The 16,230-nt window shown below is 43.8% G+C and overlaps 1 protein-coding gene across 4 annotated transcripts; it reads right to left on the bottom strand.

Annotated features, from left to right (window-relative positions):
* Window positions 1-824: 824 nt before the first annotated feature.
* On the bottom strand, window positions 825-12,231 carry slc45a3 (solute carrier family 45 member 3). Of its 4 annotated transcripts, none has more exons than XM_018758713.2 (5): window positions 12,040-12,231; window positions 7,142-7,631; window positions 5,349-6,167; window positions 4,377-4,642; window positions 825-2,578 (listed from the first exon to the last, which is right to left on the bottom strand). In XM_018758713.2, the coding sequence occupies exons 2-5, from the start codon at window positions 7,281-7,283 to the stop codon at window positions 2,153-2,155; spliced, it is 1,653 nt and encodes a 550-aa protein (XP_018614229.1). In that variant the 5' UTR covers window positions 7,284-7,631; window positions 12,040-12,231; the 3' UTR covers window positions 825-2,152. The 4 variants fall into 4 exon arrangements, with proteins under 4 accessions (XP_018614229.1, XP_018614230.1, XP_018614232.1 ...); XM_018758714.2 differs by lacking the exon at window positions 12,040-12,231 and adding an exon at window positions 11,939-12,025; XM_018758716.2 differs by lacking the exon at window positions 12,040-12,231 and adding an exon at window positions 9,376-10,418.
* Between the last annotated feature and the right edge of the window lie 3,999 nt (window positions 12,232-16,230).

Genomic DNA, 16,230 nt, shown 5'->3' with positions numbered 1-16,230 from the left:
CAAAATAATATATATATACACACAAACACACACATTTTCTGAGTCGCTTGTCCCCTACGGGGTCACAGGGAACCGGAGCCTAACCCAGCAACACAGGGCGTAAGGCCAGAGGGGGAGGGGACACACCCAGGACGGGACACTAGTCCATTGCAAAGCACCCCAAGCGGGACTCAAACCCCAGACCCACCAGAGAGCAGGACCTGGTCCAACCCACCGTGCCACCGCTCCACCAAAATAATACAATAAAAACTAAATATTTAAATATACTGAAACACGACAAAGTAGTAAAACACGTTACACTTTAAACAAAACAAATTAAAAATTAGAATGTGAAAAAGCTTCCAGATTCCTTAAATCCCTGAAAAAAAAATAATTTCCTGCAATTAACCATTCTATATCCTTCAATTCCTTTTCTATTGCAGTTTCCCAAGTGCAAAAAACTCAGTTTCTTTTCAATAAAGTATTTTGTAAGAAGAAAAACAAAAACATCAACATATAAAGGCCGTTGCATAAAAAAGAGCAGCCTACCTCGAAAATTAATTAATAATAATTAATAAGGTCCTCAAAACATGTGTGGATAGACAAAATGAGAATTATTGTAGAACATGAAGTATAGCTTTTAAAAACATAAATATATATTTAAACTCCATCACTGGTTTTTGTTTCTACATAAACACCTTATGTTTTCTGAGAAAATAATCAATGGTTACGGGTCAAAAACAGTTTCACACCAGGCAAAACTGCTACCCCTTCATAAAACTCAACATTATTTAGAGTTCTTCTATCTAACATTGACAAAGATATATATATATATATGTATATATATATATATATTTCTCCTATAAGCACTAAACCCCCTTGCTGGTATCTGATGTGTTTGACACATCTGTTACACATCTTACTTTCATTCCATGAACATATAATACTTTCTGTTCATAGCAAGTGAATTAATAGCGAGTGAAACAATGACAAGGCAGATGCAGAAGCAGGCAGGTGGGGATATGTCCCTCAAGTGCTCAAGAAAGCCTGATTTATCATCCAGTATTCGTTCATAACCTCGCTGAGTGCTGTTTTCGACAGTTTGCCCTCAAAACCTGAGAAGCTCTTACACCCACGCATGAAGATGACAAAATGGCACACAAAAAATGGTAAAATGAACCCTCACCCTAACCCTAATCCTAACATTTCCATATATGTTACAATACAGAGCTGGGTAATAGTTCTGGTACTCAAAAGTGCTTATTCCGATGTACCTGAGATTGCCGTAATGTAGGACACTTTGAGGTAACAGTGCCATGAAACCATATAGTGATACTATTCAAGAACAGACAGGACATTCAGGACATTTCCCTCTATCCTGCAGTGTTCAGATAAGCGTTGCAGCACTGCGCAGAAACAGTTCTCTTCATAGCATGTGTTTGAATTCAGAGCTTTTTTCTGCATTAAAATAAAAATGCAGCATTTGAAAAATATGCATAAGCTGCTTTGTAAATGGAATAATTTTCATGAAGCAGAGGAGGGATGGATGTGCAACCAAGTCGACGCATAGCGCGCTTTCCAGGACGAGGGAGGAACAGCGGGGGTTTGTCCGCACGTTCTTCCGTGTGTGTCCGGAGGGTGCAAATGCAGGGAGAAACACACAAAACCCACACCCACCAAGCAGCTCGGGAGCTGTGAGGCTCCTGCTTTACCCCGCTGCGCCACCGTGTCCCCACAGCGGGGATACCTGTGTATATGTACAGAGCTGTACAGATTCACAGTGACTTCAATTTAAAAAAAAACTGGTAAATCACATAAAAAATAATGTGCTTTGTAAAAAAAAAAGGTAGTTTCTAAATTTAACGTATTACTTGCATTTGAAAACTTGCTGAGAATATTAAAATGTCTGTCATGAGTGGGATAAAGAAGGCAGGAAGTTGAGCTGCAGTTCAAAAGGAGCGCGGTACTCAGGAAATCATGGGAGACAGTAAGCTGGCTCCCGTGGAGGTATTCAGGCGGTATGCAGCTACACCTAAAGCCCAAGTGTGGGCACAGCTGCCTGGAAAAAAATCTGCAGCAGTAGCTGAATGTCTAGTGCATTGCTTACATGTTCACCTTCCAGACCGGTTTAGTGGAAAAGGGTGACATGGGTGGATCACAGTTTATAAGGCTGTCATTCCAGGTCGGACCGGTCGAACACGACCCTTCTGGAGAAATACATGGCCAGCAGGCCAAAGCCAGAAGCGCAGGCCATATAGGCAGTGACACTGCGGGTGAGTCGCACAATAAACCCCATGAAGAGTGAGGGCACCACCTGGGAGAGCAGGTAGGCGCTGTCTAGGATGGCCATATCCAGACAGAGGCCCCGAGGTGCTGAGGGAAGTGGGAGGAGAGGGCCGGCCTCTGGGGGAAAGGGAGCGTAAAGGCCACCAGGGGATGCTGCAACATGGTCCAGCTGAGCGAGGCCCAGGCCTGGCATACCCCCAGGATGCCCTGTGCTGTAGTGCTGATAATCAGGGCTGGGGGGAGGATTCATCTGTAAAACCATGGTTTTGCCATCATCCGATGGGTCTCTTGACTTGGAGCTTGGAAAGAACACCTAGGAAAGAGACAGTTGTTTGCTGTGTGAGCCGCATGTGTACACGATTTACATCACAACCAGGTTCAAGCAAAGAAAATTAACTGGGCACCTTTCTACAAGCAATATTCACCCCTAACCCTATTATTCCCATGTGAATGTTGCATTTTGCCCTCAAAATGCATTTATTTGTTCAGCTGACACTTTTCTCCACGGCAACTTACGGTTACACAGCTGGGTGATTTTACTGGAGGAATTTAGGGTAAATACCTTGCTCGCAGATACTATAGCCAGATATGGGATTCAAACTTGCCACCTTTGGGTTTAAAGCCAGCATCTCCATATAAGACAATGATCTTTTACCTGTTTTTGGATGCTTTGAACAGTATGTTATTTGCTTGGTGAATTCTTATACAAGGTATCTGACATTGTTTATTATACCAAGGTCCACCCATTTATACAGCTGAATGGTTTTTAATGAACCCATTCCATTGTCGGCCCTTAACACGAGCCACACTGGTCTAGTAAACTCCACAAGTCATAAAAAACCGAAAATGCCTACAACCACCTTTTGAAAACCACTAACAAAGCTGGAAATATTCCACATTTCTGATATTTTTTTAAATGCAGACATATTTATGTATTACTCAGAAGTTTGTGCTTTTATCAGCAATCATACAGTTAGAATCAAAAGTATTGTCATGTGACAGCTGGTAGCCTAGTGTTTAGAGTTGCTGCCATTGGACCCAAAGCTTGCAGGTTTGATTCCCCTCTCTGGCTGCAGTACCCTTAAAGAATGTACTTATGTTAAATTGTTCCAGTAAAAATACCCAGTTGTAAGGATGGCTACACACACTGTCTGAAACCGCTTGTCCCAAGTGGGGTTGTGGCAAACCGGAGCCTAAACCGGCAACATAGGGCGCAAGGCAGGGGGGGCACGGGACACCCAGTACAAGATATCGGTCCGTCGCAAGGCACCCAAGCAGGACTCGAACCCCAGACCCACCAGAGAATAGGACCTGTAAGGATGTCTAGACAATTGTAAATATTGTAACACTGAAAGCTACTTGGGAGAAAAGCATCAACTAGAAGAATAAATATAAGTCTGTGCCCTGTTCTAAAAGCAATATGCAAAAATCAATTTTAATAGCATTAATACAAAGAAATAGGCACCTGTCCTAGAAAGCTATGAAGTACAGAAAAGCGTGAGATGGGGCTTGGAAGTGCTTTCCTATAAGCAGCAGTCAATTTCACCAGCAAATATGTTTCACGTGTTACGAGTAATACGAATAGAGAGCCCTAGTAAGCAACTGGAATGTGTGTTCTTTGCATCATCATCCCTATATTGACAATACAAATGACACACACAAAGTAGCTGAAGCCACTTGTCCTGAACAGGGTTGCAGCAAGCTGGAGCCTAACCCAGCAATGCAGGGTGCAAGGCTGGAGGGGGAGTGGACACACCCAGGACAGGACACTAGGCCATGACAAGGCACCCCAAGCAGGACTTGAACCCCAGACCCACTGACAAGCAGGACCCAGCCAAGCCCGCTACACCACTGCACCCCCACAATGCAAACAAATTTATATCTATTAATTTATATTTATTCATTGATAAATTCGTTTTAGAAACATCACAGGGTCACAGCGACACATACGCAGTGACAGTACAGAGAGAAACTGCAAACATGTCCCCACATATAGAACTCAAATGGTTACAGTGCATCAGAGGTATGATCATGCAGTGTATGATATCATTTTTAAACTGGAACTCAGCCACCACACTTGAAAGGGTCTCATCTGTTGTAACAGAACTTACCGACTTTTCCGTGTGGTAGAGGCAGGTGAGAGTGTAAGGGAGGACTTGCAAAGTGCAGAAAGTATATCCGGTGATCATAGCCATGAAGGTGACCAGGAAGATGTTGCTGGAGACACTCATGACCAGAGTAGATGATGTCAGCACGACTATACTGCTAAGGTACACAGCCCTCGTGCCCATCCTGGCCACCAGTCTGTCCATCAGCAGGGAGAAGATAACCGATGCGACACACTGCAAGAAGAGACCCAGACTGCCCATTCGCACCCCTGGAACCAAAGATCAGAGAGAGACATTTACACAGGCCTGCTGCGTTCACTGACTCAGAATTGTTTCCGCAGTTATTTTTTTACATCATTGTGAGCGATGCTTATTACATTGTAGTCATCGTTACCACCATGACATCGAGTGATTTGCCATCAGTACACACACACACACACATTTTCTGAACCGCTTGTCCCATACGGGGTCGCGGGGAACCGGAGCCTACCCGGCAACACAGGGCGTAAGGCCGGAGGGGGAGGGGACACACCCAGGACGGAATGCCAGTCCATCGCAAGGCACCCCAAGCAGGACTCAAACCCCAGACCCACTGGAGAGCAGGACCCAGTCCAACCCACCGCACCCTCGCGACCCCGCACCCCCGCCCTCAGTACAGTAACTGAATTTCTCTCCGGGTGGGGTATCAGGTTCTAATGCCAGAAGGGCTCTGCTGAAGAACCATTTTTAAAGATGGATTATTACACACATTAGATCCAAACACATTTTCTTAGTGAGCACCAGAATTTGAAGCTGGGTTCTTGTGACCTCAAATCAAATGTAGCACTGAGCTCTACCTCCAGCCTCACAAGCTTTTACAAGTCTCTTGTACCACCAGACTGAAAAAACAACAAACATGGTAATCATGTGATGCGCTATCAGTGCTTTGCATATTTTACAGTATGAGAATCGGCAATTACAGAGACTTGGTCGTACCATCATCGTACCGCAGCCTCTCCTGAGTGCCAGGCTGAGCGGTGGGCACCCCATGGTACAGGCCCTCTCCGACGAAATCCGTGTAGAAGAGCATGAAGGTCATGAGGGCCATCCAGCTGCATAGTTCAGCCACAAAGAGGCGACGGATGACCAGGGGCGTGCGCAGGCACAGCTGGTGCAGCCGAGGTAGAAGCGACAAATAGCCTTTTAGGGATGAGAACATGTACTGGGGGGCGGGCAGGAAGAACCTGGGACAGCACTGTCTAACTTTGGAGGTGGGACCAAAGTCAGGGGTCAGGTCTTGCTTGGGGGTGGGCCCCACTACTCCATGCCTTTCAGAGATGAAGACAGTGCTCAGCAGGCAGAGTAGGAAGATGACAGTGAGCAGGGTGTAGATGAAGGTCTCCTGACCACCCAGCACGGACGTCAAGGTTTCGGCATGCCAGTCCACCACAGGCAGCAGGTAGCCTACGCAACCCCCTATGCTGATCATCAGCGAGTAGATGGAGAAGGCCCGACGGTTGTCCTCCTCCCCAGGGAAAAGGTCGGACACCAAGGCCTCCAGCGGCGTGAAGCAGGCCTGGCCACAGAACTCCAGAAGGCAGATGCAGAGCACCAAAAGGAGCACCTCCAGCCATCGGGGGTGCTTTGCCACCAGACCAGCCAGGTGCGAGGTCCGTGGGATGAGCAGCAGACTCAGCAACACGCCCAAGCACAGAGGCCAGATGAAGGGCCGGCGGCGGCCAAATGGTCCACTCCACCTGTCGCTGGCCGAGCCAATCAGGGGCACGAATATCAGCCCCAGCACAGGGCCCACACCTAGCGAAGGAGAAAAAAAACACCTGTAACACTACATCATCTGCCATTGTCTCCCTGGTGTTTGAAACAGTGATAATAAGCAGTTTTTCCACACAGCCTCAACATGTGCCTGCATTTACTGTGCTGGCTGTAGCTGTAAAGCCAGAGGACATTACATTTATGTGGTGACACAGTTCACACATCAAAACAGCTGGTGAATCCGTGGGGATCAACCAAAAATATGCAGATGTCAGCAATTTAAGATGTTTTGATCTAAGATGACAGGGGTTGTGGTGGTGCAGCTGGTTTAGCTGGGTCCTGCTCTCTGGGGGGTCTGGGGTTCGAGTCCTGCTTGGGGTGCCTTGTGATGGACTGGCGTCCCGTCCTCAGTGTGTCCCATCCTCCTCCAGCCTTATGCCCTGTATTGCCGGGTTCGGCTCTGGCTTGCTGTGACCCTGCTTAGGACAAGTGGCTTCAGCCAGTGTGTGTGTGTATCATCTAAGATGTTTTTAGTCCCAACAGACATAATCTCCTCCTCCAGTGAAGGAAAGTGCAAACATGACTGTGCTGTTCTACTCTATGAGTCAAAAGGAAGGACATGGGTTTAAAATATAAAGGATACTGGCTCAAGGCCTGCTACTCCTGTTGAACTCTTGATTGTGTACCCTACTGTACCTGTTATTGCAACAGTATAAGTAACTTTGCATACATGCATCAGCTATGCAGCAAACTATCTGACCTCATTCGTATCTAACAAACGTCATCACAGCTAAATAAATGGAGTATATGTGGAGACTGGATGCGGAAGTTGAGTTTTCCTTGCATGTCTAGGGCCTGCCTCCTAACCAGTGCGGTAAAGAGTCTGTTTTACATACCTAACCCTAACCCTAACCCTAACCCCAGTCATTCGTGTATGTGTGCGTGTGTGTGTGTGTGTGTGTGTGTGTGTGTGTGTGTGTGTGTGTGGGGGGGGGGGTTAACTGCATTCCACTTACCCAGCACCATAGTCATGAACTGCTCCTCCAGCCCAGCCTCCAGCAGCAGGGGAGGGATGTAGGTGGTCCCTGTGGCCATGCAGATCTCCAACCCACAGGGCAGGGCATTGACCAGGAGTAGCTCGGTCAACCTGCTTGGCATGGCCAAAGGACGCTCCTCGAGATGAGGTGCTCAAACACCCACAGTGCACAGATGAGTCCTTTGCTTTATTGTACCTATCGTACCTTTCACATGTGGGTGCAAGCAACAGAGACTCGACAAACCTGGATTTTGGTATCCCATGGTCTTTGTCAGCAAAGGATCTCCCAGTCGCTACCATATGGCGATACAGTGTTTAGCAAAAACAATGTGGCCTTCTTCATCTCGCCCTCTGATATAACTTCTTTCTGTTTGTTCTATTTGTTTTAGCAGTTCCTTGTCCAGCTGGTTTATCTCCGTTGTGGGATCCTTTTGTTTGTCATCAGTGCAAACACTGATGCTTTAAACTGACTGAAAGAGGAAAGCAACAAAAAGCACATTTTGAACACAGCACATAAATGAGTTCAGTTGTATTCAGGTGTCACATTTTTGTTATTGAAATGTGCTCCTTATGAACATCTGAAAATTGTGATAAAAATCTTTTCTTGGTTCTCCAACAGACTTAAGGGATAATAGTTATCCATGACTGCAACTGTAAAAACAAAACTATCTCAAATATTGGTTTTACGCATACAGTATCGACTTACGGATTACAAAATATTCACACCTTATTTGGCCGGATTCTTACAAAAGAAGAAAACTTCTTGGGTTTGCAATTTAAAATGTAAATGGGCAGCTATTTTGACCCGTAACAGCCCACCAATGGTGATGATCTGTTTTTATAAATGGTGGAGGGGAAGTCCCACCCACACCTTTAATTATGTTAAAGGAGCCTTTGATTACATTTACAATCAAAACACCATTATGGGTGGATAAAGACATCTTAGATATTGCATCTTCTAAAACAGCTGCCCTCAGAAGGGTCTTTTAGAGCTAACACTATATGCAGTTTCAGCTCCTCTGTACTGAACCATCAGATTTGATAGGGGTACTTGTCATTGTTGACATTAAAGAAGGTTACATTTCTTCGAAATGAACTCAATGGAAACTTGATTTACTCTTTAACAGTCTTACCACAACAAAAGGGTGCAGTGACAAAAGTTCAGTTATTGATAATTATGTCTTTAGAATAGCTTACTCGTTCAATTGGTTGTGTAGTTAGCAAATATTTGCTAAAACCCAATTATTTTTTTTTGTTTCCTGTTCACAGCTATGTTGTTTCTTAAATGAATCACGGAAGAATAATGATAGGAAATCTACATCATCTAATTTAGTGACCCGGAACTGATGCCCCTGATTGAGTGTTTAGCTGCTGTCTACAGAATTACTTGTATGCACGTTGAGCACGTCACACATGACAGGGTTCCCAGCACTGCAGCCACCTTTAACAAGAGCATTGAGAGAGATCATTTTATTAATCACTTTTACAGATTTAAACATTTCCAAGACAGGAATGTTTTTATCGTTAAATATGATTTAGTTCCATACACTTGCCATAACCTCATAGAAATTATGAAGTGTCTGTATCTCAAAACTTGTTGTATTTTAGAAGAGATATTATTTTGTTTCAAGGGAGAGGGATCTCACACATTGACTGAAACCACTCACCCCAAGTAGGATAACAGCAAACCGGAGCCTAACCCAGCAGGACAGGACATCAGTCCATTACAAGGAACCCCAAGCGGGACTCAGACCCGACACCCACTAGAAAGCAGGCCCTGGCCAAACCCACTGCATCACAGCAGGCACAAGGATACCATCATTTAACTTTATGGACTGTTTGGAAGTTGGGACTGAAGCTGAATTTAATATTTATGCCTTTTAAGTTTCTTAATTTATGGTGATGTGTGGAACAAAAACTGGATAGCTGGAAGCACGGCAGTCAAAGCCAGCAGTGTAGTGGTTAGCATTCTTATTTCTAGACCCAAAAGTTGTTGGTTCAAATCCCACCTCCAACTATCACACCCTAAATAGCTCCTGTAAATTTGCCCTATGGAAATGGGTGGATAATTTTAGGTACCTTAACACTGTAAGTTTCTCTGATGAAATGTGTCAGATAAGAAAAGAGGTGTTTTAATAAAAAATCTACAGAAGACTGCAAGACAGACATTGGTGAAACGACTGCATTGTAATTACCCTAATCTTAATAACTCACCAAATGCCTCGGTGTACCTGTTGCAGGTCATCTGTATTTCGGAGAAATGAGCTGAAGCACAAACTTTCCACAAAAATGATACAAAACCAGTTCTGCTCTTGTCTGGCAATGAAGCATAAGATTCTTGAATGAGATGAATTCATGGCGGAATGCAGAGCTTGTCTGGAGCTTTCAGCCTTTTGTAAGCGTGCAGACACCAGTCAGTTAAACATTAACCACACGTGAGAGGAAACATCACCCGCATTGAAAAAGGGAACAACGGTCACATGTCACATCCTGGAACCTGTTCCACTGATGCGGCCGAGCAAAACTCATGTTTTTTCAAGAGCACAGGTTCACTTCAAGTCATCTAGGTAATTTGTCAAATAAAGAAAAATAAGATTTTCAAATCTCAAGTGGATCATACACATAGATGCAATCTGAAATAAAAGTGGCAGCTGAAAAAAAATGCCCCAAAAGCCTGTCAGCTTGACAGAATGACTCTGTTTGCCTAAAAGCACATTTATCGTATTAATGTCTCTCAGTAGCGATGGAGGTAAGTTTACAGTGTTCTTCACAGTGGCTGATTGTGCACAGGCTGTGTACTCCAGAAAGCAGTACTGAGTGTACATTTACACAGCATTAGACCCAGATGTGAAATGTGGAACTGCTTTCTTCCCCCGGTCAGAATGAGAGGAAAGCAGGTATAGTACTCCTCAAAAATAGAGTAGCTGCTGGAAAACAGAGCTGTACCACGGTTTCACAACATCCTGTGATTAAACTTCCCCTCTATTGTGGGCGTGTCTCCCGCTCTGCTTCAGGTTGCCAGGCAACAAAGAGAATTATTCACACATTTCTTTTTTGTGAAAGGTCACTTTTTCATTATGCAGTAGATGAACTGAATATTTTCCCAAAACTTTACCCAGCATGCCTTTAACACACTATCCAATCATGGCATGATATTTCATGGTACATAATTTCACTCTGAGAGTTTTACATCTCGTTATTTAGCTTATGCTTTTCTCCAAGACATCTTACAGTATTAAGGTACTTGTATTGATTTACCCCTTGGTAGAGCTTGGCAATTTTTTACCGGAGCAATTCAGAATAAGTACCTTGCTCCAGGGTATGTTCAAACTTTGGTCTTTTTCGGTGTAACTGCTATGCTACCTGGCACCCATATGCAAATAAAAAAGCAGTTAAACTGTGCCTTATTGATATATGAAATATTAGAGTGACTCATAATCACTTATTTGAGTTTAATCACATATATGGTGCATATTGAGTGTATCTTGGGTATCAAACCTTATTGATATGTAATTATTTTTGTTCTAAGTTTCTCTCCAGCAGTCAACAGGAGCCTTGGATCACTACGCAGTTCAGAAAAGATTCCGCAAGACAAAGACTCCCCAGGACAGAGAACATGCGGGCAATATTGTACAAAGTGGACACTTCAGTCATCACTTTGTCTCTTTCTTCTGCTTTTCTATTTTTAGAGACTTAGTGTAACTCTACATGAATGAACAAAGCAAACTAAACAAACATGAAATACAGTTAAAAGAGCCATACTGTGTAATTTACGGTAACTGAACAATTGAGCCCAGTAATGTTGTTTCCATGGAACGAATATAAGCGAGTTGCATTAAGAGTAATTTATGATGTTAAGTATTTCCAGCTGAAACACTTCTGAGAAAATGTTGAACATTTTTCTTCTTGCTAATATGTGACAACCAAGTGTGTGTGTAGGGGTGAAAAAAAGGGGGGTTGTCCTCCCACTGTTTAAGCAAGCTTCCTCTATAAGCCTCACTGTTAAATACTCAACATCTTTGGTCCAGCTCAATACTTGAAAAGTTGCAACATCCCTGGCGTGTTACAGTTTACTAGAGTTTTATTTATAATGGGAGAAAAAAAAAAAAAAAAAACACTTCAGCTGACAAAGCAAAATATCAAACGGGCCTCTCTGTTCATCAGCAAATAATATTTAACATCTCACGTATATGTAAAAAGCAAAAACCAGTGGCGAAATAAACACATAAGCATAGGACAATCATCAGACTATGACATGTCTATATCTTTTGTGCTCCCACTACTTTAACATTCTCCAGTGCCGTACTGCTACTTTTTTACATGTTCTCATATAAACAGAGTTCACATAATGTGTATCTGAAGATATTTTCACAATGAAATACTGTTTATCCAGAGACTCTGACAAAAATTTAGACAGCACTGTTATAAGGCAGTCGCTCAGCAGTGTGGTATTAAATATGTAATATGCTGACAGGGTGACAGCACAACTGAACCCGGGCACTGAAACATATGACAATTTATCGTGTTTACCAAGAGATACGATAAAATAATACACTATATAAAACTGAGTTTTCACATTTTCAGGGTTAGGGTTACTGTCATGTAAGGTATCATTTACACTGTAGGATACTACATGATCAATCAAAATAATTATTTCCACAGTTACTTTTCTCAGTGTGTTCACTCAATAATTGAAAAATTTGAACATGTTCATGATCTTCCCCATTAGCACAGAGACTTCAATAAAATTTTGTAAATAACATTCAATGTGTCTCACTTTTATATTTTCTCCTCAAGCTGTCAGTTTAAGTAGGAAGATGGAATCTGGAACATGCACTTTTTCACTTAAATGAACTACAAATATAGAGACATCCTGACCTCCAGCCGCTCACGTGGTGGTCCTCAACAGGCGGTCTTGTCTGTGGTGAGTCGGCGAATCAGCCTTGTTAAAGGAGTGAATCGGCTCCTCGGCTGAAAGCAGAAGGAGGCGTTCCTCCTCTGTGAGAACAGACTGGGGAGGTGGAGCAAAGCAGCGAGCCACCTGACAACTCAGATTTGGGAACAGGATGAATGTCAGAGGGCTGTCGAAGAGCTAGCTCAGGTTAGGAACCCGATTTTCTACATTCCCAGCCCAACTGAGTGGGACAGGTAAGGCTGCTGACGGCACACTATGTCGACATGCAGGAAGCACACAAGTGTTTGGCCTTTGCAATCCCTTTACTGCTTTTTCACGTTGATAGCGAGAATACTTTCAAGCCCCTGGACATAATTTGGCTGAAGTGCAGAACTCAGGATTTCCTGCTTATTCACGCCTTTTTCTATTCACGAAACCACAGTTTCGAGTTATGCTTTTACTCTGCTAATTCCACCCAGTGAGATCCCTGAAAGGCTAAGCCCAACCGGTTCACCAGCTCTTCTCATGCTACTGAAAGCTCAGAAAGAGATTTAAAAGATTTCAGCGAGGGCTGCAAATGAAACACGGGGGTGTGCTGCTTGGCTGTAGGAAAAATCTTTTCCTGGGCTGTGAACCGAAAGGTCGTGTGGCAGGCGATCGCCCTCACTGTACGACCATTCTCTTTAAACTACTCAGCTGGCTGACAGTTGAACTTCTTCAATACTGAAGAAAAGTGCTGAAATTCATTAGAAAAGTCATGCCGCTTTCTTCAATTACTATTAAGACTACCTCTGATTATTTTTCCCCGTATCATTGCAAGATTTAGTGAAAAAATGCTTTGAAAGAAAACTCTCCTAGTCTGACTGTTACTTACATTGTGATTAACAGATATTCTTGCTATGATGGATTATTAATTAATTATATATACATTTTACTCATAAATTGATGATTCATTAGAAAATTATTTAGCTGATTGAGATCAAGCCTGTTTGTAGGGCAGGGATGTGAGCAGCATGAATAGGTATGAGTTCCGAGAATTTCGGTGCACGGAGTTCAGTGTGTTATGTGTCATCTTCCTCATCTATTGTCACGTGCCTTGTCACGGTTCACGTGCTGTCATAGCTTCTAGAGTTATTCAGCCAGTGCTCTTGTACTTTAGGTGACATTCTGCTGGGAATGGGATCGTCCTCTGTTCCATAGTTTTGCGGTTCACCTTCAGTTCAATCACTGCTGTAATGATAAAGATGTCTGGTTACACAACTCAAACTTGTACTGCAACTTGAGACAAACAATATGTCATTATAGATTATAACCAGGTAAAGGACATATTGTGTTACAAACTGCAGAAATTATTCAACGTTCAGTTTGTGACAACAATTAAAGCAACTGAAAGCAAATTTCCGAAGGCTTTAGAAGACACCATTCTCATCTTAAAGTCCTAAAGCACCTATGGATCAGACTCATGTAATCAATTCTTTCCATCTCCAGCTCCTACTTTGTAAAAACACTCAGCAGGACTAGTTAAATATGGAAGATTCTGCAAAGCAGAATTGTGTCTACACCCTGTATTAGAATAACCTGTGGCTATTTTGGCCCCATAGGGGGCGCGGTGGGTTAGACTGGGTCCTTCTCTCCCGTGGGTCTGGGGTTCAAGTCCTGCTTGGGGTGCCTTGCGACAGACTGGTGTCCTGTCCTGGGTGTGTCCCCTCCCCCTCCGACCTTACGCCCTCAGTTGCCGGGTTAGACTCCGGGTCCCTGGGACCCTGTATGGGACAAGTGGTTCAGAAAGTGTGTATGTGTATTTTGGCCCCTTTTCTTACATTAAATCTAGTTTTTTCCTGTCTCATGGAGTTTCCCTTTGTTCCTCTGACTTTAAACCTGAAAAAAAAGAATAAAAATTAATTATTTAATGTAACTACAGTAAATGTCAGTGTGGTAAAATTTATAAATTATACCATCCATATGAAAGTCTACAACAGTTACCTTTATTTCTTTATCTGATACTTTTCTCCAAAGCAACTTAGAATTATTTACGCATTTATACAGCTAGGTCATTTTACTATAGAAATTTAGGATAAGTACCTTGCTCAAGGGTACAACTTTAGGCATAGCTGGCAGCATAGTGGTTAGTGCTGGACTCAAATGTTGCAAGTTTGAATCCCACTTCCAATTAAAAATGACAGTTTCTGTGATGATGCAATATTTGTTCTAGGAAATGTGTAATAACATATATGAAGGAACACCATGTTCCGGGCATGGTTGATCAAGCACACGTTGAAGTACCAGAAGCGCTCTGGATGAGCAGCGATTTGCTGAGACAGTGGTCTCCACAGAAAACAATGGACTACACATCCTGGAGACAAGGGGAAACTGTTAAAGCAGAGATAAAAGCCATGAGAAATGTAAAGGCGCTGCTCTGTCAACACTTGCCGTAAAGGAGTAGAAAACAGCAAGTGCACGCAGAATGCTTCGACGGGCAATCAGCACAGTAAACGAAATTAGCAGGAAGTGTCTTGATTGCAAGGAAATGGCTTGGTGCTGTGGGAAGTGGCAGCTCTCCTCCAGCCCAAAACTGGGGCTGAAGGTTACTTTTATGGCCCCCAACCAAAGCCCATCTCCTGTGATCCAGAAGCAGAACTTAATAAAACACTGCCTCACCGTACAATTATTTACCCATTTATACAGCTAGGTAACTCATCAGGAGTAATTTTGGGGTGAGTACCTTACTGAAGGATATTACACCGGTGGGTAAAATTTGATACAGCAAACTTTGGAGCAGCTCTAAGCACTGTAATAGCAACTAGGTGATTTACAGTGTTATCTTATATACAGGCTCATAGACTAACTGACATACAGGGGTTTGCTCCTTGTGAAGAGCACCACAGCATAAGGGTGATTTGAACCAGGAACCTTTAACTTGCAAGGGAACAACTCCAAGCATAACACAAGCCAGTACCCGACATTACACATACATACAGTATACTCATCTCATTAAGCCCTACACTTCGGCATTGACACTGAGATGACTTACAATTACATTTACATTTATCGACTTAGCAGACGCTTTTCCCAAAGTAGCATACGACTCAGCGAAAGCTGAAGTTCACCAGCAGGCGGAGAGATGGATGCAGACACGTGACTTTCAAATTACACTCTCTTTGTCTCATGTCACCATTTAAACCAGCTTACACTTATATTTATTCATCTAGCAGACGCTTTTCTCCAAAGTGACGTACATCTCATAGAAAATGCAATGTGTTCATTACATCAGCAGAAAAAAACACTTGGATGCAGATGCGTGGTTCTGAAGTATAGTTAGTTTGTTGCTTTCCACACATTACATGAGTAGCTGTGTGAAGGTTTACTCATTGTTCAACAGTTATAATTTCAAAGGTATAGAGCATGAACATTTACACATCACATGAACTTAACAGAACATGGGCGAAGTGAATCTGGAAGAGGTGAGTTTTGATCAATCCATCCATCCATCCATCCATCCATCCATCCATCTTCCTCCGCTTTTATCCGGGCCGGGTCGCGGGGGCAGCAGTCCGAGCAGAGTCCTCCAGACTTCCCTCTCCCCGCACACCTCCTCCAGTTCCTCTGGGGGAACCCCAAGGCGTTTCCAGGCCAGCCGGGAGACATAGTCTCTCCAACGTGTCCTGGGTCTGCCCCGAGGCCTCCTCCCAGTGGGACAAGCCCGGAACACCTCCCCAGGGAGGCGTCCAGGAGGCATCCGGAACAGATGCCCGAGCCACCTCAATTGGCTCCTCTCGATGCGGAGGAGCAGCGGCTCTACTCCGAGCTCCTCCCGGGTGACTGAGCTCCTCACCGTATCCCTAAGGGTGCGCCCAGCCACTCTGCGGAGGAAACTCATTTCTGCCACTTGTATCCGCGATCTCATTCTTTCGGTCATGATCCAGAGTTCATGACCATAGGTGAGGGTAGGAACGTAGATCGACCGGTAAATTGAGAGCTTCGCCTTACGACTCAGCTCCCTCTTCACCACAACAGACCGGTACAATGACCGCATTACTGCGGTGGCCGCACCGATCCGTCCGTCAACCTGCCGCTCCATTTTTCCCTCACTCGTGAACAAGACCCCGAGATACTTAAACTCCTCCACTTGAGGGAGCAACTCCCCCCTAACCCGGAGGGGGCAATCCACCTTTTTC

Source organism: Scleropages formosus, chromosome 2 (genome assembly GCF_900964775.1).
Source record: "Scleropages formosus chromosome 2, fSclFor1.1, whole genome shotgun sequence".
Classification (NCBI taxonomy): Eukaryota; Metazoa; Chordata; class Actinopteri; order Osteoglossiformes; family Osteoglossidae; genus Scleropages; species Scleropages formosus.
This window is presented reverse-complemented; position numbering and strand designations above follow the sequence as displayed.